Source organism: Plectropomus leopardus, chromosome 15, assembly GCF_008729295.1.
Source record: "Plectropomus leopardus isolate mb chromosome 15, YSFRI_Pleo_2.0, whole genome shotgun sequence".
Taxonomy (NCBI): domain Eukaryota; kingdom Metazoa; phylum Chordata; class Actinopteri; order Perciformes; family Serranidae; genus Plectropomus; species Plectropomus leopardus.
In genome coordinates, this window is record NC_056477.1 from 23,110,697 (window position 1) to 23,131,654 (window position 20,958).

The 20,958-nt window shown below is 39.6% G+C and overlaps 1 protein-coding gene across 1 annotated transcript in view; it reads right to left on the bottom strand.

Annotated features, from left to right (window-relative positions):
* Window positions 1-20,958, bottom strand: part of wdr11 (WD repeat domain 11) — a 71,453-nt gene that overhangs the window by 33,692 nt on the left and 16,803 nt on the right. Inside the window, exons 7-11 of the mRNA XM_042501875.1 lie at window positions 20,142-20,244; window positions 19,311-19,509; window positions 18,141-18,241; window positions 12,694-12,870; window positions 2,969-3,053 (exon numbers count right to left, since the gene is read on the bottom strand). Coding sequence (XP_042357809.1) covers window positions 2,969-3,053; window positions 12,694-12,870; window positions 18,141-18,241; window positions 19,311-19,509; window positions 20,142-20,244 — 665 coding nt within the window. The remainder of the gene's footprint in view (window positions 1-2,968; window positions 3,054-12,693; window positions 12,871-18,140; window positions 18,242-19,310; window positions 19,510-20,141; window positions 20,245-20,958) is intronic.

The following is a 20,958-nucleotide window of genomic DNA, read 5'->3' on the forward strand; positions in this document are numbered from 1 at the left end:
ATGTCTCTGGCTCCTATAATGACAATAATGATCATGAACAACTCTTTTTTATTTATTTCTATTTTTAAATGTTTTGTTACGAGCAGAAGCAGAAAGCATCCTAATATAGAATTATGCTCTTCCTGAATGCCCCCTTTGATGTTTCACTGACACCTTCATAAATTAGCAACTTAAACTTGAGGGAATAGTGTTTAGAGATTAAAGGAACACTGTGAGAGAAGTCTAAACTTATGGCTCGACTTCCACCATAAAAAAACAGGAATTTATTCCAGGTGACAATAGAGAATGATATTTATATGCAGCAAGCATTTCACCTAAAAATCAATAGCCCTTGCTCCCAGCAGACATTTGGACTCGTCATAGCAGGAAAAACACAAGTGTAACTAATAACTTCAATGACGGCTCTGTTATGCTTAGGTGTTCCAGTGAGTCAGCATACACAATACCAGAGCCTGGCATTAATGTTATTAGTTACACATTTGACAAGTCCAAATGTCTCCTGTGAGAAAGATGTATGAACTTGGTAAACAAGCTCTAGGAGTTCTGTTGTGTCCTTGTGGAGGTCAGTAACAAGTCATTTCTTCTATTTGTTTGCGTTAACAAGACAAATACAACACTTCACTTACTCACTTACTGTGTCTAAGTGTTACATCAGCAGCTTTGGGTAGATATGCAACATTGGACACTGATTTTACACAGTCTGCTTCTCTCTACCTCAAATAAACACGAACACACACATACAGAGGAAAATTTAGGCCTTGTTATGCCATTTATTGGGTTGTTGCGATTAACTGATTTGCACGGTACGCAAAGCTGGTCCCATTTTTCAAGTGCATCTAAGCTCCCACTGCGTTCACCCACACTTCAGGAAAGAAACTCACCCTTCAGTTACTTGTTGGGATAAACGTATGGAAGCAGTATTTTCATCAGTTCCTCGAGACTGTAATTTTTTAGAAATATGCGCTGGCCCGAATGCATAGTTTGTGATGCGAAGATTTTCTGTTAACTTCACCTCTGTACATCATATGTATCCAGATTTTCTCTTAGCGACATTATGGATTTGTGGCCTTCATGATGTAATTTGTGTAAAATACCAATGCTACTACCAACTTGGTGTTTGGACTTTAGTCAAAAAAGTGACACAAAAATCTTAAACTTTTTTTAAAGCTAGATAATGCACACCAATGTCTGTTAAGATTCTTTTTATTTTGCTCTTGTGGCTGTCCTTATTTCTTCAAGTCAAGACTATGACACTCAGCAGATGTTGAGATAAAGCTCCCATAAAGCAGGCTTAGGAACACAAGCTGACAAGGCACTCTAATTATGTGATTGCCAATTGCCTCTGCAAACTGTAATGAGCCTGAAAACAATCAAGAGAAAATCAATCCGCCTCGAGCTGATTGACTGGCCGCTGGGGTTCATCCAATGTGTCATTTTACAGATATTTCATCTCATACGCACGAATGCATACTGACCCAGGAAGTATTCTGCCCTGTTGTAAATTTAACTTGCCTGGGACCAGCCCTTTGAATCAGCCCACTCCTTTGAGTTCCAGTTGATCGATTTGTCTGGCAGTGTGATATTCAACAGAGGTTTCTCAAATAAAACTAGAATCACCACTATTGGGTTGTATTTTGCAAACTAGTCAAGTTGCATTTACAGTTTATATTTATGTCTGTAAAAACTATTTTGATGTCACACTGAAGTTGATCTTTGTCCTTTTCGATATAAAACATCAGCACTTCATCATAACATCCTAGTTTTTACAGACATAAATATAAACTGTAAATGCAACTTGACTAGTTTGCAAAATACAACCCAATAGTGGTGATTCTAGTTTTATTTGAGAAACCTCTGTTGAATATCACACTGCCAGAGACATATGTCACAGTCAACATCTTACAGCGGATATGCATAATGTCTGAGTCTTATGAGCCAAAAACCATGTTTTTAATGAAGAGTAGCAATTAACGCGGGACCTTTTGACCGTCGCCAAATGTCTTACTCAGTTACTATGTATTATGAGTACAAAGTGAATATATGGTGGCTTAAAATTTGACGTAATTTTCATGATTAGAGCATGAATTGTTGAGTTATGGCCAAAAACATGTTTTATGAGGTTGCATTAACCGTGACCTTCGACTGCCAAATTCTTATCAGTTCTTTATTGAGTTCAAGTGGATATATGTGCTAAATTTGATGAAACACCCTCGGGGCCTTTTTGAGAAATTGCATTCACAAAAATGAGATGACAGCAAGGCCAGAGTGACCTTGACCTTGGTCCAGCAAATTGTAACTGACTCCTAGTCTAAGTGAGCATTTGTGCGTAAATTTATTGAAACTCTAAATTCATTCTGGCTATATCGCTTTCAAAAGAATGAGACAGATGCAAGGTCACAGTAACCTTGACCTTTGACCACCAAAATCTAATGAGCTCATAATTGAGTCCAAAAGGATGTTGTGCTAAATGTGAAGAAAATCCCTCAAGACATTCTTGAGATGTCGCATTCATAAAAAATGGGACAGACAGACAACCCAGCTACGGCTAACGCTGGTGCAGTGGTATAAATAAATTCAGCCAGTCAGCCAATCATCACTCTCGACTAACACCATTGTCAAGCTGTTGTCAAAAAGCGCGATGCAACCAAAGAAGAACAGTGTACAAGATAGACGCTGCTGTTAAGGCTGTTCTAAATCAACGTGTCTTCTCTCCCTCTGCTCCCCTTTTAAAAGCCCAGCTAGACAGGTGTGTTGGCATGGCTACACATTATTGAGGACATAAAAGACCTTAGTTTCAGGCTGCCTTGGTCTCTAGTGATTGGTAGGGGAACATCTTATCTCTTTCCCCTAAAGAAATTGGTTAGGGCAGACGCAACGTTAGACTGAGAACGGAAGCAGGGTGTAAAAAGTTGACAATTCTGTCTGATATTAGGCAAACATTAAATTGCACAGCAACAAGAAATCTTACCTGACTTCACAGGAGTGGACACTGAGTTCTTTGTGGAGAAGACCACTTGTCAGGTTATAGACCAGTACAGAACCATTACCGGTGCCTGAGAAGAAGAAGAAAAAAAGAGAGCAGCGCATAAGAAATATGTGACAGACTTGACACAGAAAGACGAGAGGTCACAAGGCATACAGTTACTTATCTTAGCAACGTCTACCCTCCAGCTGGATCACAGAGCCGGTGTGTCAGTGTGACACTCCTGTGTGTTCCCTGTCACTGCAGTGGGTGTGGATCGCGGCAGCACATCAAACCCTGTGTCACTCAGCTCACCGCCTGAGAACATTGCACTGTTTCATCTGCTGCTGGGAAAATAGTGCAACAGCTCTATCTTCCCCCAAACTCTACCTGATTAAATACTGCAGGTGACATTTGCCACCCTGATCAGATACTCTTAGATTTGACTAAGTGATGTGTTTTTCACATTTGTTCAAACTGCAACAGAGAAAATCAAACCAAAATTTACTTAAAAGTTGTTATTTTATGTTTAGCAATCTGGGGAAAGTTTCTAGCTATTCAAGTTAAATTAACTTGAAGTTAAATGAACTTTTTAGCATAGGTAGGGAATGTTTTTGTGGTCTGGTTGAAATTCATCTTAGTGGCTTGTTCAAGAGTATCCCGGCAGCAATGAATGATTGAATAATTTCCCATCTCCTGTCACATTTTAGCTCTGGGGTAATTTTTAAAGGTCCCCTATTGTACAAAGTCAGATTTCCATATTGTTTTTATTACAGAGCAGGTATACTAGGTCCTATAAATACTGTAAAAGTATTAAACACTTAGTCTACAGAGAAAGGCACCCACGATCCATTTTCAGAAACAGTGCCCTTTAACTAGCTGTCTGGATTTCTGTGAAGTTGTGATCTCACGAGTATTAAAACACAAAGGTAGAAACTGCAGCTACAGTGCAATTACATTCATTCCCGAGCTGCAGTGATGGTGCAAAGATGACGAGAGTGCAGATGTGGAAGACCAGGAAACCCTGACCATTAAGAACAGGCTGGGTTTCATCGGTAGAGAGGGGGATTAAGAGACAGACACTAAAACGGAGCATTTCAGACAGAGCATGAATACTGGTGTATTCAAGCAGACAGTGCGTGGAATATAAATTAAATTTTTAACATTTAAGGATGTAAACATTTTCTAGCAGAAACATAAAATAATAGTATGAACTTGAAATTTAGTAAAATACGGGACCTTTAATGTGTATTTGTATTGAGCCCTGATTTGCATGGGTGGTTATGTCTAATAAATATTTGAGTATTTCAACAAAACAAGCAATAAAATCCTCTTTTTTGCACATTCAGCCTGAAATCATAAAAAGCTGACATCCTATTTACATTATGGTAATTTCGTTTAAATGATTACAACAGCTTTTTCATGGTTTTATAGAATGCCATGGGCTAATTTTACATTAGTGGGGAAAACAAGCAGTTGCAAAAAGCACAAAGCAATTGAGGTTATAACCTAAGCAAGGAAGCTGAAAGACGCAGCAATTAAAATAATTACTCAGTTCTGAAGCATTGCAAAGAAGAAAAAAAAACTGCAGCAGATGTGAAAGCAAATCAAAAGTCCATTCTCATGATGTTTGTTAAGTGTTTAAACACTTTTTTTGCGATGAACACAAGCAGGTGCAGACACACATTTACGTCTTTAATGGTCCTGAGTCTGATTAAGCTACACTGTTGTCCCTCTGCAAAGGACTGCTCAGTCTGCACTGGCCTTCAGCAAGACGACCACATGCTGACACAACATCTGGAGGTAGTGATAGGCAGTGTCGCAAAGGCATCTGTGTGTGCGTGTCTTCCCCTCCTGCTCCCTGTTCAGCTGATAGATGGCAGGTGGAGTTGGGTTGTAGGATGTTCCAGCAGGAAGTCAAGCAAACGGGATGTGGGTGGATGGAGATAAACAAAGATAGTTCTGTCCCTGTGTTGCCTTCCAGCCAACGTTTGCTTACTTTAATCAAGATGATCATGAAAACGCTGCCCCTCCATATGGTCTGGAAACTGTTGATAAACCTCAGTTTTGATTCTCAGGCAGTTACTTCAGATATGATAGCAAATAGAAAACAGCCTCCTAACCCACAATGTAGGACGCTACAATCAAAAGACAAATTCAGGTGAGACCATTCGACTCAGATGGACCAATCAAAAAGCTGCAATCTATGAGTGGCATTGTGGATGCTGCTCAGTGTTTGGCAGTTGTTCAGTCATCCTTCATTTGTTTCTTTTTCAAAGACAAAACAGCACTCTGTCACTTTGATGCTCATCGGCTTGTTTAAAAGCATTTTTTTCTGTTGTGAGTTAGAAAATCTAGTTAGACATAACAGGTTCTAAAAAAAAAAGGAATTCATTTTTCATTTCCTTTGTCTTTCTTGCCAAAAGTTGGATTAGAAAAATGATACTCTCATATCTAGCTGTAAAACATGACACTACAGACAGCGGCTGGTTAGCTTAGCTTGGAATAGTTAAGCTTATTTCATTTTAGCTTAGTTAAGCTTATATTAGTGTAAAGACTGCAAACAAAGGAAGACAGATAGCCTGGCACTGTCCAAAGGTAACAAAACCCACTTACCTACCTTATTAAGATAACAAATAATTATGATATTGATGTTAGTGTAAAAGTTGTGGTTTTCCGAAGTGTTTTGTGCTTGACTATTTCTTGGCCCATCCCGAGGACTCCCGAGTTTGCGCGGTTTGTTTGGCAAAGTCACACTTAAGCCTCCTAAAGTCTGAGATTTTTAGCAGTCTTATACGTTTGGTGCAAGCTACGCTGTGCGACGTAAATCTAACAAACTTTGGTATGATATCAAGTTTGATGTATGCAGAATCAATGCACAAGATTAAAAAAATCATTAGCATGCATCACGCACCTACGCCGCTGTAGTGGTAAGACAAAAATGTATTATTAAATCAAGCCCTCGCTATATGGGAATTTATGTGTCAAAAAAGCTAACTGTCGATGCTAACTTTAGCAAACAAGGTTAAAACGGAATAATGCCAACCTTCAACACAACAACTCTACTTCATCAATATAGTCTGAGGAAAAGATTTTAATTATTTCAATAAATTCAACTTCTTGAAGGTGCTACACACTTGGTAAGGCAAGTTTTTAGTATATCTGTAGTACTTGGTAATAATAAAGCATATAAAAGTCTGCAACTGATCACAATAGTTTGTTTCTCATTCATGGTGTATGACATCCCATCTCAATTCCCCAATTACAAGACTGACTTAATGAATTTCATTGGAGCAGGAGAAATCCTTCCCAAAATGATAGTAATCTTTTTGTTGCATTAAAATTAAATTTGAATCCAATCCTAAATCTAATATGTTTCGACAGCGAGCACAGCTCAGTGATGGCAGAGCCGGACTATCCTGAGTTGAACCCAACTTTAGAAATAAATTGTGGCTTGAATAGACTCTTTTATGAACTGCAAATACCTGATATTTCCTTTGAAAGACCACTAGAGCTGAGAATGAGAATCAGTCCATTTGATAATTGTTTTGCTTTCTGAGGTGCATGCCTCAGTGGCTGCCTTCATATCAGTGCCTACGTCTCACATTTTGCAATTGACAAATTCATGTTTTTGCTGTGTTGCTACTTTATTCTCCTCTTAATGCTGTTTCTTTTTGCAGATCCAAACAATGAAGCAAAGAATAGCTGTCGGGCGAGCATGGATTAATAAATTAGGCACGCCACCTTCAGATGATTAGGAATGGATGTCAGTTTGTCAGTGTTTGTGTACGTGTCACTGAAAAGGAAGGCTCTGGGCCTTGTACCTATCTGTAATGGAGCTGTCAGGTCTCACAAAGATTACAGCTTTTTAGACAGGAGACCAGACAGCATCGCTTCTGGGTAGCTAGGTCGGTTGCACAGTTTCGGTAACCTTCCCTCCGGAGGCAGGGAGCACAAAAGACTGACAGAGGGGGGGAAGGGAGAGACGGAAATAGAGAAAACAGAGACGGGAAACTCAGCCTTCTGTCTAACTGTAATGAAACTGTGGCTGGCAATTTCAACCCCCAGTGCTTTCACATCATCAGCAGTGAGCTCATCGCTTGCTTTATTTTCACCTAGTGGAAGGTGTAAGGAACGGTTTCCCTTGGCTGTTCCTCTGACTGGTGTCGCATCACAGAGACTCAATGAGTCCCCCTTTTAACTCAACTACACATTGGGGAGAGACCTAATGTAGACTGGAACAGAGGCCAAGAAAGAGACTGAGCTGTATCTGCCAAGCACTCATCCACGGATCGCTCTGGATTCAGTGATCAGGTGTATTCTCTAGCTCTTGGTAAACAAGAGAGGTGACAGATGCCAACGCTGCCAAAACACCTGTCACAGTCCCAACCTTGGCGTCATTACTGAGAAGGTGACAATTGCAATTGTAAGCCAGGAATTTATTCAATTGATAAAGCTTGACATTGAGGCCAAGTGCTAGTTTAAAATGTATACGACTGTATGCAGGAATTGTTGGTTACTGTTTGTAAACAGTATTGCCAGTGAATGTGAAAACCAACCCAAGATTCACTTGTTGGACATTTTTATACCCTTGTCTTGGATTTATGCTTCTTGAAGTCTTTTGTTTGAGTAAATACATTGTTTGTCTTTAGGGAAAATCCTGCATATTATACCTTTAAACACTCCAAATACAGAAATGGCTAATGTTATTGTAACCTCTACATTTTTGCAGCAAAGCACTCACGAACAGTGCTAGGGCTTTAAAGCCAATTTTACAAAGTGGCCAAAAGTGAAATTACAACACCTGGTTCCTTCACTTGATGCCATAGGGCCCAGAAGGACATTTTCCTGTAGACACAAAAATGGGAGAGAATTTTTCATTGCATGTAGTTGCGTATAGTCATATATAGTGGGCATGCACCGTTACATGGCAAAAGAGACATCTGTAAATCAATGGATACATTTTTATGAGCGTCACCAACCCTGTGATATGGCCCATTTCCCATCGGGATTTGATCTATTCCGTCCAAAAACATTTTGAAAGTCTAGAAGAGCAGCCTGATTAAATCATTTTTATCCCTCTTAAATACAGCAGAGCACTTAATCAGAAGTTAGCCCCTTGGTTGCTGTAGGTCTCTAGCATACTTGGCGCCCACGATGTGGATGATCTGGGTTAATTAATATGGTGGAAATCAAGCTTTGTGGCTTCATGTGCCACTCACAATTTTCACAGAAACAAACAGGGCCCCACCGCCAACACTGTAGCCACTGTGTCCTTTATGCATCCGAGGTTGCAACCATACAATGTATAACAAAGATGGATAACAGTTCTCCAAAACCCCTTGATTTCCCCCAGGTGGCTGCCTGCAGTATAAGTCATAAACCAAACCCTCAATTTTAGTGGATCAGACAAGGACCACACTAAAAGAACAAAATACATCAATTTTTTTTTTTTCCAAGAGGGTCTCAGTCATGTTAGGTAGTTTTTATCCCGCTGCTGTATGTTCAAGTGTTCATTTCTCTGATGGTTGGTTATAGCTAGTTATTTGTTTGCTCTAAAAACAGCGATGTAAAACATGACTGACAGCTCTGTGTGCCAATCAAGAGCTTGCAATTATTGGAGCTGCTTGTGATTGCTCAGATGGCGGAAACTTGATGCTGTGAAGATTGCGACTGCACAGACTCTGGCTTCAGATTACACCACAAGAAAAAAAAATGGCAGCGGCTGTATCTGGGATATTCTGGCTTCATTTTTTGATTGGTCATATATAGATCGCTCATAACTGTGCTCATACAAGACATTGTCTATGAACGAAATATCATTGGAGCATCCTAAATCTTTAAAATTGCCTGGACATTGCCTCCACCCGTCAACAGAGATGTGCCCTCCATCCAAATCTTCAATGCAATTATCCAGTCCCCAAAACTTACTATTCACAAGCTAGCTCACAGGAAGTGGAACAAAAGGCACATTTCAATAATGCAGCTAGAGACTGTTTAACTACTTGACTCTGAAAGCTGACTGTGGGGACCTGACAAACGATGTGCATAGAAAACTCAATCGCCCTGTTCTAGTTTTAGATTCAGAACGCCACTGGGAACCAGCTGTGCCAAGTCAACCCCACACCATCTGCGACATGATGAGCTCCTACTGCACCCGCTCCAAAATTCATACACTGATTGAAAAAAAAAAAAAAAAAATGACAGGTCTCTGACTGAAAAGTGTTTTCGAAATGGCTGTTCTTGAGAGTAGTGGTTGTTGTTTTTTACGTAGAGATGCCTCTCACTCTAAACCAACACACCAGAGACATACCAATAAATAACAGATGGTGAACAGCAGTGGTCAACACTTTAGGCCTTTCAGAACTACTGTAGTCATTAAGTGTCAATGTTTTGTTAACTTGGGAGATCTCTGTGTCCCACCACTGTAGACGTGATGCACATGTGAAAGCGACAAAGACACCCAGTGCAAATGCTTGTAAGATGTGTAGGTTGAAGGTGTTATTATTCATCTGCTTGTCTGTAGGTCTGTGGGAGGCAATGTATCTTTGAGGTATGATTAATTTATGTGGGCTATGTCAGGGGACTGAGTGTAGCCTATTTTTCAGCTTGACAACTAAACTGAAGGTTTGCTGTGTTGGGCAGAGAACAGCAGTACGCCTGGGCCTTAAATGGAATTTGGTTGCACAGGCAGGAGTGTGTGCGCACAGAGACCAACACACATAAAGCAACAGACAGACAGACTAAAATTAAGACACATTACATACACAATTCTGCTCTTAATTTCCCATTCAAATTGAGACTTTCATAATTATATGCATTATTACTGTGGGGGAGATAGGGTAGCTTTTGAAGAAAGTGGCTGATCTAAAACAAATAAATCCAAGTTTTCACTGCCGCTCTCCTACTCTCTCACTCTCTTTCATCTATTAGCTGTCTTTGGGAAGTAATAACAGAGGCTGATCTTTCAGATTAAGTATACACCCTTTGCATCATTTGCTGAGACCTCACGGTCGGATTGAAAAGACTGCCACTCACTCACTTTCGGTCTCAAAAAAGTCAAGATCACAGCAGTCATTTGTATATTCAGGCATACTGATGTGTGCATTTCAAATGAGAATGAGAAATCAGGATATTTTTAAATTTGCAGTGTGTCAAGATGGTTCAAATAAAGTGTCAGCGAGTTAAAGAACCTTTCAACTTAAAAAAATGTTTTGCTGTAACCTAAATACCCTCCAGTAATTGGACTACAAGGAGAATACTAAAAGATGACATTTAAAACCTAGTTGAAGTAATACTGTAAATTGCGGGCATGAGGATTCTGGAGGATCGACTTTGACAGGTCCCTTAGGCAGAGCATATAAATAAACATATTTGATAATTGTGTTGCTGTTCTGAGGTAAAGATCTGCTTGACTTCATGTCTGCCTTCGTGTCAGTAGCTGTTAATTTCCTGTTTAATGATGAATCGATGTTTGAGGTCTTGCTCTGTTGCTATTCATTTCCAGTGCTTATTATGTCTTATTTTTCAAACCCAAACCACAGATGCACATTGATAAAGGGCCTGGACACACAAGCGATTAAAATGTGTGGCTGCAGCTGCATAATCATCCAGCCCTGTGCCCTCCAAAGTGCTCCTCTCTGGCTGGATGTTTTTTGCTCTCATCACTGGGCAGCAACATTTCATAAATCAAACCAGACAAGTTTCTTCTTCTCAAGCCCCAAATCTGTAGTTGTTACAGAGATGACATGATGAATGACAACCACCAAGACAGAGCGAATGGTACGGTGTTGAAATACAGATGATTTACAACCGTAAATCCAGCTCTGGCTACAGACACACCACCAAAAAACCTTGTTGCAAAATACTGAGATAGAGCTTTTTATATAGAGTAAACTCTGTAAATACTAAATTTATAAGTATGTTATTTTTTTTGTCAGTGGGGGAAGGTAACCCAGTTTATTTATTTGGGTGCTGCAATAAAAAGTGGCAACCTATAAGTGGCGCTGGGCAATACGGAGAAAATAAGACATCACAATATTTTTACCAAATACTTTGATATCGGCATTGTGATGATACCGTAGAGTTGACAATTGGTTCTTTCACAAAATATTTAAATAATGAGATTTTTTAATAACTTATCATCAGTAATGTGGATATAATGACTAAATGGGTAAAGATGCATAATAGAACGGCTAGAACAATGTAGGAAGTTTAGAAAACTGCATCACTTTAAAACTAAGACAACACAGAAAGCACTCACGATATTCCAATATCCAAAATCTAAGAAAGTATATGGTCTCTTATCACGATATTGATGTAATATCAATATACTACACAGCCCTACCTCCCAGGCTGAAAAATTAAGCCAATAAGGAAATGCCAAAACTGCAGATCATCAAATGGCCACTTGTAGCTGGCTCTAATACAGAGTAAATCCCCATTGACTGCCATGTTAAAATGCCAAACTTGACAGCAGAACTAAAGATGTTTATAGTCTGGTGCCAAAAACAGGTTTTGGTCTCTAAAGCTAAATTCCCCCTTCTTGACAGCTGTTCAGGGGGTGAATTTAAATAAAAATTAATGCACAATCTATATTTAACCAAGACTCAAAACTTTGAGTGCATCTTTGTGGGCGGGGCTGCTTGAGTGACAGGCTGTCTGTGAGGCATCGCTACATTTCATCCAGCAAGAGAGTGGAGCATTTCCAAAGCCAAATTGCCAAACTTGAGGCTTAAAACAGAAGTTCACAAAACAATGGGTGACATTAGGTAGCTACATCAACTATTTATTAAGTCTATAGTGATGAATTATACATTTAGATGGACTTCACATGGATATCTCCACTTCATTAAACTTCACCCTTCTAACTCTATTACAGGTCAAATAGTATACTTTTGACTCAACTGCATAGTAATATCTCCCACATTTAAAGGAGGCTACCATGCATAACATTAAGTAATTCCACTCTGTACTTTAACCTAAGTGAAATTTAAAAATCTTCACTTTTACTTTTGAGAGGGGCTATTTGCATGCTGTAATGCGCTGCCATGCTAATGTTCACAAAATACTAAAGCCTACTGACTGCAGAGTGCAAGTCAAAAAACTAAAATATGTCCAAAGGGGATTTTTCACTGTCCTTGTCAATTTTCATTGTCTAGAACTGCAGACAAATAAAGTACACGATATTTTAGTGTTTAACAAAGCATTCATTCAGATTTAATGCATCTTATAATATGTGATAGAATAAATATTTAGAATCTGTTCTGTTTTTTAGGTGTAATAGCCATTAATCTAAATAAGCAGCACACAGCATCCATAACACATTGAAAAAGTACTAGTTGCCAAGACTCTGACTGAGGAAAGTCACAAAAACATAAAAGCAACTCATGTATTGGGTTTCTCTATCATCTGCAGCACTGATGCAACTGAAACAAAACAACATACTGCTACCTCCAGATTACACAGAAACTAAACTTAAAAGCAGACCTTGGTTCAGACTTTGAGAAGCCCCGATGTGAAATAATGATGTTGAGCTCCATAACATTTGTTATATTTCAGAATACTTTCTCTGTGGTACAGATCGCAGCTCCTTTACACGGATTTGATATTAGTGTAGAGGATGTTTCATTTGGGAACAAACCCCCCCACCCCTGCCAGCGGGAGTGCCTCACTCTTCAGTGAGTTTTCTGTGTGCATGTGTGTTAATGGCGCATTATTAGTGTACCAACCTGTAGCCAGCAGGGGCTGGTAGTGGTTGATGTTTTTGGTGGTCAGAGGAGGACACATGCGGATGGAAAACGGTGGCAGCGGCAGACCAGACAGCAGGCCAGTCAGCAGGAACTTCAGCTGGACCTCTTGCTGGTTGGATGAAGGAGGAGGAGCCTCACCAGCTATCATGGTCTGACCTGGAGATGAACCACAACATTCGCTACTTAATTATTGGAGCAATTTAATAATCACAGCAAATCAAGCATGCTTAGCATTTCTACAAGAAGATCAGAAGGGTACAGTAAATGTTCCCTTTCTTTCCATTTTTCCCTGCATTTTAGCCCAATGTATGCAATATGCAATAAAATCAATATTACAACTTGATGTCTGTTTACAGAACAACAGAGAATTTATGAGAGTGAAGCTCCAATTCGAAACCTATTTCATTCAAGTATTTTAATATTGTGCATGTGTTGATATAACTGTGTCCAATATAACATTAAGGCATACACAAAATCAGTCGAGCTCATCCAATTTAGACGATAAGTCTGGCAGCTGAGTAAGTCTGCATTACAAAAATAAGGCCTGCATCACAGCTTTACTTTAATGGTTCGCTATAACTTTTCATACTTTGCTCTTCAGTATTTTTATATAATGTCTGTGGAGTTGCTTCATTCTGTAAATGTTTGGGGAGGAGGATTTAGACAGGATTTAGACAGCTACTCTGAAGCAACCATTCTTATGGATATCTCATTAAAACCACTGGCAGCAGTTTATTTGTCTGAGACAGAACGTTGTTCACTTGTTTGCAAGAATGTGCATTAGGAAAAGGTTACACTATTTCGGCAGAGCACAATCAGACATTTTTGAGAGCTGGCGTAGCTGAGGCTCTACAATAAACAAATATGTCAGAAAAAATCAAATATGAGCAAATTAAGCAATACTTAAGACACAAGCTAACAAACTGCCAACTGAAGCTCTTCAACATACTGACAGCAACATCAACTATTGAACAGCATCCCTAAGTAGCTCCTGCTACAGCTCCAGATGAGGCTGCACATAAATGAGACAGACACGGTGTCCTGATTTTGTGCAGGTGTGAGTCATTCTGCATCGAGTGGCACAGTGTCATTAGAACCCTGACGGAGGCATAAGTGCTCATGTGTTGAAATAAATCTAATCTTTTGTAGCTTTGGAGAAAAGAAAGAGGTTATCTCTTTTTCAGAATTCTAGGCAGCTATTTGTGACAGAGCTCATTAGCCTGCTTACCAATAAAACTTTCAACTTGGCTTTACCGAACTAATCCTAAGCTGTTCTTTGGCTGAATTGGAAAAGCTTACACAATCGCCTGCAGCTAGAGCCATCAGAAAACAACCAATATTGTTTGTTTGATTAAGGGCAGTTGGGTTCAAAAGGATTTAGTGGTGAGGTGAGACAATTAAGTCACAGATCCAAGTTTCTACACGCTTCTTCTCCTTAAAGGACCACTATGTAGGATTTAGGAGGATATACTGACTGAAATGGAATACCACATAAGTATATTTTCTTAAGTATATGAGCACCTGAAAATAAAAACTCTTGTGTTTTTGTTATCTTAAAATGAGCCATTTATATCTATATGGGGGAGCCCAGTACTGACAAACCAAACACTGGCTCCAGTTAGGTTCATTTGGGTTTTCGTATTTTTACATTTTTGGGTCAGCCACCAAAGAAGAAGCCCATCTGAAATGAGCAGTGCCCAAGTTACACTGATTTGTAACATGAGGCAATTTTTTTAGTGTGTCTAGCAGTTTAAATCACTGGGTATGTTTTTTTTTTATTATTTTTTTTTTTATTTACAGAGTTAGAGACCTCTGTGGAAGATTTGTGTCCTGAACTTCCTGAACGTCTGGATGTTAAGTTACCAGAGAAAAAATGTGACCACACATTAGCATGCCTTGGACAAGCCGCCCACAGTGCCAAGCAGTGTTGGAAATATATTATTTGTAATGTTAAACTTCTTTAATCTGTGTTTTTACCAGTTAAAACCACTGAATCTGTTTGTTTCGGAGTAGTAGACCTTTGTGGATAATTTGACTCTTGGTAAAAACCTCCTGAATGTTTTGATCATAAATTAACCTATCAGAGAAAGGGGTGAGCACACTATAGCATGGGTTTTTAGCTGTTTAAATCACCTGATGCATGGCATTTTAGAGAGGAAGCGACCTCTGTTGATGATTTGGCTTCAGTAAAAATGTCATAAACCATGAACACAGAAACAAATCCAAACGGGAGAAGTTTTAGCAGGTTGCAATCTGCAATTCACTGTCACCAAATCCCCCTAAATCTTACAAACTTCACCTTTAATTCTACTTTGCTGGTTTCATTATATTTCCAGTGCTGGGCAGTCATAAAATGTAATACCAGCTTTCCCCTTCAATATAAGCCCCAGGTCCTTTAATATTTTCAAAGACCAAAACACGCTATTTCTCACTGAAGCATGGATTTTTATGGCATTGCTTTTCACAATCAGACAGTTAATGACCACATTTTATACGTTCTAAATGGGCAATCATCTCCTTTTGTGTATTTGCTGCAGAGCTATAGGGCGCAACAGCCTTGGTGTTATAATTGGCACTGGTTGAAAAATCTATTCGCTTTTCATCTCATGCACCATAACAGTGTTCTATACATTGGAAATGTAATGTCTGTCTAAATGAGCGTCATTGCAGCTTGAAGACGTAATAAAATAAGAGCATCGGGGCATAACTCCAAACAAACCAATGCATCAATAAAAACAACCCATACATACAACAGATTGCCATTTGAAGCAAATGAAAATATGCAATGAAAGTATATGAGGTTTTCTAGGAGGTTGCTGTTACCCTTCTGATGCTCCTCTTGTGTCAGCCAATCAGCATGAGATTTTAATAACAATCTTTCTTTTCACAAAATTTTAGCAACCTGCAGGCCAGAGATGTTCCCTCATCACAAGAGCTTTAGTCAGCAACTGTCTGACAGAGCTTTTCCTCTGGGCAGTGGCTGGCTCCAATCTGTGTGTGTGTGTGTGTGTGTGTGAAGGGAGAGACAGCAAAATCCTTCTCTCTTATGCCGGCATAACTACTACTGCTCCACCTCCCCAAGGCCCACCGCTCTCTGGCAGTTTGACTCTCACTGAATACAACTGACAAACATGAAAAAAAGAACAGAAGAAAAAAGATTCCTGCATCTCATTACTATTTTATACCCATATTCATCTTTTGACAGGCTGTTCTAAATCAACAGGGAGGAGGGAGAGAAAGGGTGAGTGAAGAAGAGTTGAGAGAGAGAGAGAGAGAGAGATGGAAACTCATCTTAAGCAAAAGGACGAGATGGTAAAGAGACAAAAGTGAAAGAGAGAAAGGGCCAAGAACCCAGGGGACTCCGCTCAGACTGGGGAGTAATGCTGGCCTTGTGTAGTGTGCAGAGCAGAAACCAGAAGTTGTACATTAAAAAGCAGAAAGTGAAGGGCTGCCCCAAGGCCCACACAACTAACCGCGGTACAATAAGTGGTATAAGATGGCCTGGTTCACACAAACACTCACACAAAGTTTATGTTCACACACTCACACACAGCTGAACCCCCTTCATTCTTTTTAGTTTTTAAATTTCCTGTCAAAAATGAAAGTCATCTTTCTATGGGAGGGTGAAGAAGGTTCAAGTGATTTACCGTGAACAGAAAATGAAAACACCCCTTTTAACAGTTTTTGGATTATGTTGACCTGCGTTTTAGAACTTAATGCGTTAAAACAATGTATTTTCCTACTTATCTACACACACACTCTAAGCCATCTCAAAGTGCAAAGTAAACTATAAAAATGTCAAATTTTTGTAATGTTAAACGTTTATTAAATATAAACTAATGCAGTAATTGGACGAGGTCTGCAAAAAGATTAAAAATGAACTAACATATCGATACATTGTTTCAATGCTCATTTTGTCACAGTATCGGTACTATTGTTACTACTTTCTCACTCTTTTTTTCTCAGATACTAGGTTGACAAACACCGCAACAGTGCCCCCGTAGCCCAGCCTCCTCTTACAACATTGCTGTCTTCTCAAGTCGCGTCTCATTCGTTCGAGTTGGATGGAGCCTTTTCTGACAGTTTTGTTTACTTGCACTTTTGTGTACTTTGAATATGTGACAATCTCAGATACTGTTGAACATGTGCACTTCTGCAAAGTATTATTTTCCTTTGGATAATCTTTTAAAATAATTGTTAATGTTCTCTACAGTCATTCTGCAGTTCTCTGCTACTAAGAGCAGAAAAGCTGTTGTCACGTTGTAGCGTTTTTATATTTATGTTGTAAATAAAAACTTAACATTTCATGCCCTCAATGTCAATGTCCCCTGTGGTTACAAAAATGGTATCGGAAATCGATTTTTTTTGCAAGATATTGTCTAAAAGTTAGAAATTCCATTATCATGACAACACTAGTTGGAGATAGGGCTGGGTATTGTTTTAAAATACCACAGAGATACCACAGAGTGCTTCATTTAATACCTCATTCAATACCTATCATGTGAAAGGAAGCATTCAGTTGTGCAAAATGCCTCCAGACACCACAGATGTGTAGTACAGCCAAACTTTTGACGTTTTAGTAGCATCTTGGCAAGCTGAATTTTAACTCTATAAAACACACTGTGCTCCTCTTAACCTCATCACAGACTGTATGGTTGTAGCTGCTGCAAAATTGCCAATTTTTTTCTAGATCTGGGTAAAAAAAACAAACTCAAATGCAGGTGTTGTCTGACTGGAGAAGTTATGATAGTACTTGGTACTGGGTTTTATGGTTCATACCTTAAAGGGAATTACCAATACCCAGCCCTAGTTGGAGCTAAGGCCAAAGCTGCCATGGGGTGGTTTGCAAAGAACAAAATGGGTTTTCTGGAGTGGCCAAGTCAAGGCCCCCTGACTCCCAGTCTAACTTGAAGATAGCTGTCCATCAGTGAAAACCGAAAAAAAAACCCAAAACAAAAACAAAAAACAGCTCCCAGCTCAAACTGTTCTGCAAAGAAGAGTGAGGCCAAATCTCCAAATCCAGGCGTGCCAACCTTGTGTAGAGCTTTCCAAAATGACTGATAGCTGTGGTTACTAATAAAGGGGCTTCTACCAAGTATTGATTTAAGAGGGTGTTTACTTATCAAATTTCAGTTTTGTTCATTTCATGCAATATTTTATCTCATTAAAATGATTTTATTTCATTCACATAGTTTTTTGTCCATCTGGGTCATGGCCAAATCAATCTCAACATAATGACCTAAGTTTGTATGTATGAATTTACAGACTTACAGACAGAAGAAGATGTAAAAACTTTGAAGTAGGATGTGTTTTCTTTCTACTATTTGTGACATTTTGCGTAGAAACACTAATTGTGGGGGCGCTGAAGACCCCATCATGTGTGGTGATGGCCAGATGGTGTTGATAAAGAATGTGTGCAGTCATACCAATCATGCTGTTGAGTGAGAGATCCTGAATCCTTTTCTGGTTGGGACCCAGCGGCGCGCCACAAAATGACACTGGGGAGTAGAGTGGCGAAAGACCCGAGCTGACACAGACAGGGAGAAAGAGATTATTAATTAAAGACATTTTGAAAACACTGCACACATCAGTTATTGAGACCGAGTGAATAGGGAGAGATAAATGAGTATTGCTTGTGTGAATGATGAATATGATCTGCCTTTTAATAAATAACTGGACCAGAGGGAGACAACAGCGTACACAGAGGAAGACATGTCGACTAATTCTTTGTATTGATTAGATGCTGCTTAATAAAAAAATATAGAGATGATTCCGAGAAAATTCATTTTCATGACAGTGGCAAACTGTTATGGAGCTTATACACTCGGGACATGACCTATAATTGAACAGGTACAGCAGAGTGAAATGTTCTACTCTAAATAACTCATTTTAATTTATCTCTACAAGCTCAGCCTACCGTGACACCAGCTCAGTCAGAATGTAATAATTCATGTCAGTATATCCAACCTGGTCCAAGCCAACTTTTCAGGATTTGTTTGAGAACAGTGAGCACAAGAATATTAAAACAACCAGAACACAGCATCGGATTATCAATTTGTGTAGCACACAAGACTGCTGCCAACATTTCAAAAGTCCCAAAATAGAAACCACATCTGTCTGAATCTACAGCGCAAATAAATTCAAACAAGGCTATAAAATCATCACAAAGAGGCAAAAAAGCAAAAGCATGCCATCCCTCTTTAATTCCGTGCTGCAGATTTATCTTGTTTGCCCAAAAATAAATTCAGGTTTTGGCTGCTCAGAGGCAGAAAAACCTCTCTCTGCCTCACACGGGAAGCCAGCTGAGGAGAGAAATACAAAACTGTCTCCTCGACAGCAGCAAGGGAGTGCTCCATCAAAGGGAAGCAGAGCTCATCAACGAAAGCTAAACTCTGTGCACCCCCCCACCTGCGCTCCTCACTAAGAAGACTAAATTTAGGTCAGAGGATTATGTCGTTTAAAGTCAGTTTAAGTCACTTTACAAAGTATTCAAACTTTTAACCGTTACCTCTCTCTGTTATTTCAGGTCACCACCTAAAATTATGTAGTTTGGCAGAGTTATATGTGTGTCTGAGTGTGTGTGTGTGTGTGGGTACCTTGGATTGACAACAGCCCTTCCGATGTGGGCTTTGAGCTCCCACAGCATTACTCTGCCGTCACTGACCATTAGCGCAGCGTTGTTTTCATTGACGGGGCAGATGACCATGCGATATGGCCGCACTGTTTTGGTGACTCGGATGGCATCGCACTGAGAACGCAGGTCGTACATGAGCTCGTAGACATTCTGCTCGGGGTCTGAGGGAGAAAGAAAGTAAAGAAATATAAGGAGATAAGGGTGGTGAAAAGGTAGCTTAAGACAGAGTGAGGGAGCGGAAAAGTAAGAACAGTTGTTGGAGATAAAAACAAACGAGAAGAAAAAGGAGAGAATATGAAAGAAGACATTGAGTAGACGTTAATAATAAAGGGAACAGAAGCAGAGAGAAGAGGGGAAGCAGATAAAGGCAGGAGAAAGTGTGATTGAGAGGCCGGTGAAGACAATTTTTGAGTAAGTGTGAGAGGGAAGAAGAGTAGAGAGATATGAGGAAGGATTTAAGGAGATAAGAAGAGAAGACAGGAAATAAGCGAATAAATGACTCACAAAAGGAAATGATAGGAAAAAAAGAAAAATGAGAAGCATGGAAGAGATAGCAAGAAGTGAGGGAGAGAGCGAGTCAGCAACAATGGACTCCCACTGGCCTATAACACTAAACCAAAGATAAATGAGACAGTAAGAGGCTAAATGCCCGCTGGAGCATAGAGAAAGGCTACAGGCTGACTGCAGTGCAGTTTGGCTGAATAGATGATGACTGGGAGTTGGAGGAGTTTGTACAGTGCAGCTAGCATGTGCTGTATGCGTGTGTGCTCGTCTCTCTGGAGAGGTTTCATACCCGTTGCTTCCTCTGGAGTGGTAGTGGAGCGACACACTCGGAGAGTGATACACCCGTTCTCATGGAGACAGTAGAGGGCGTCCCGCTGAGCGCAGGGAATCACCTGCACAGAGAGAGATAGAGAGCCATGGAACAGGTGAGGATGCGTGTTCATGAGTAAGCCAACTGTCTTTTGAAGACTAAATGTTGAACAGGTGGTGCTTTAGTTTTCTCTTAGTACTGAATCAATGTGTACGCGTGTTATTTTGTAATTTAATACAAACACAAATGTAAAAAAAAACAAGATGAATCTATAAGTCATTATGTGACTCTGAAAAAAAAAAAGTTTTCTGTTTTTTGCACACAGGGATGCGCACACTTCGTCGCTAGTCAGCAGCAGAAATACTAGTGCATTTACCTATATTACTACCCTACTATAATTGAAAATAAAAATAAATCAATGCAATCAATAAATCTGTATTTCTGTCTCTTTGTCTCTGTCTACAGGTTGACCAAGAGAAGCGATTATGCTTGTAATTAGCTGGGCACACTGGACTCTGTTAAGCCTGGACAAAAACAAGTGTTTTTAAATGGAGATGAATAAATACACAGTTAATAAATGCTATTTAATAATGTTGGTTTGTGAAAAATCTCTCAATCATCTCTCAATTCTGACTGTTTTCTGAATGTTTTCTTGTTTTAATACCCCTTTTCCACCAGTATAAACATGAGGACGATGTGTACATGGTAAAACCTGCCAAATATAGGCATCCATTCCCACTGTGTACATGGCTCTACAGAAGACAAGTACGCCTTTCTGTGTGTTTTCCTCTGTGTG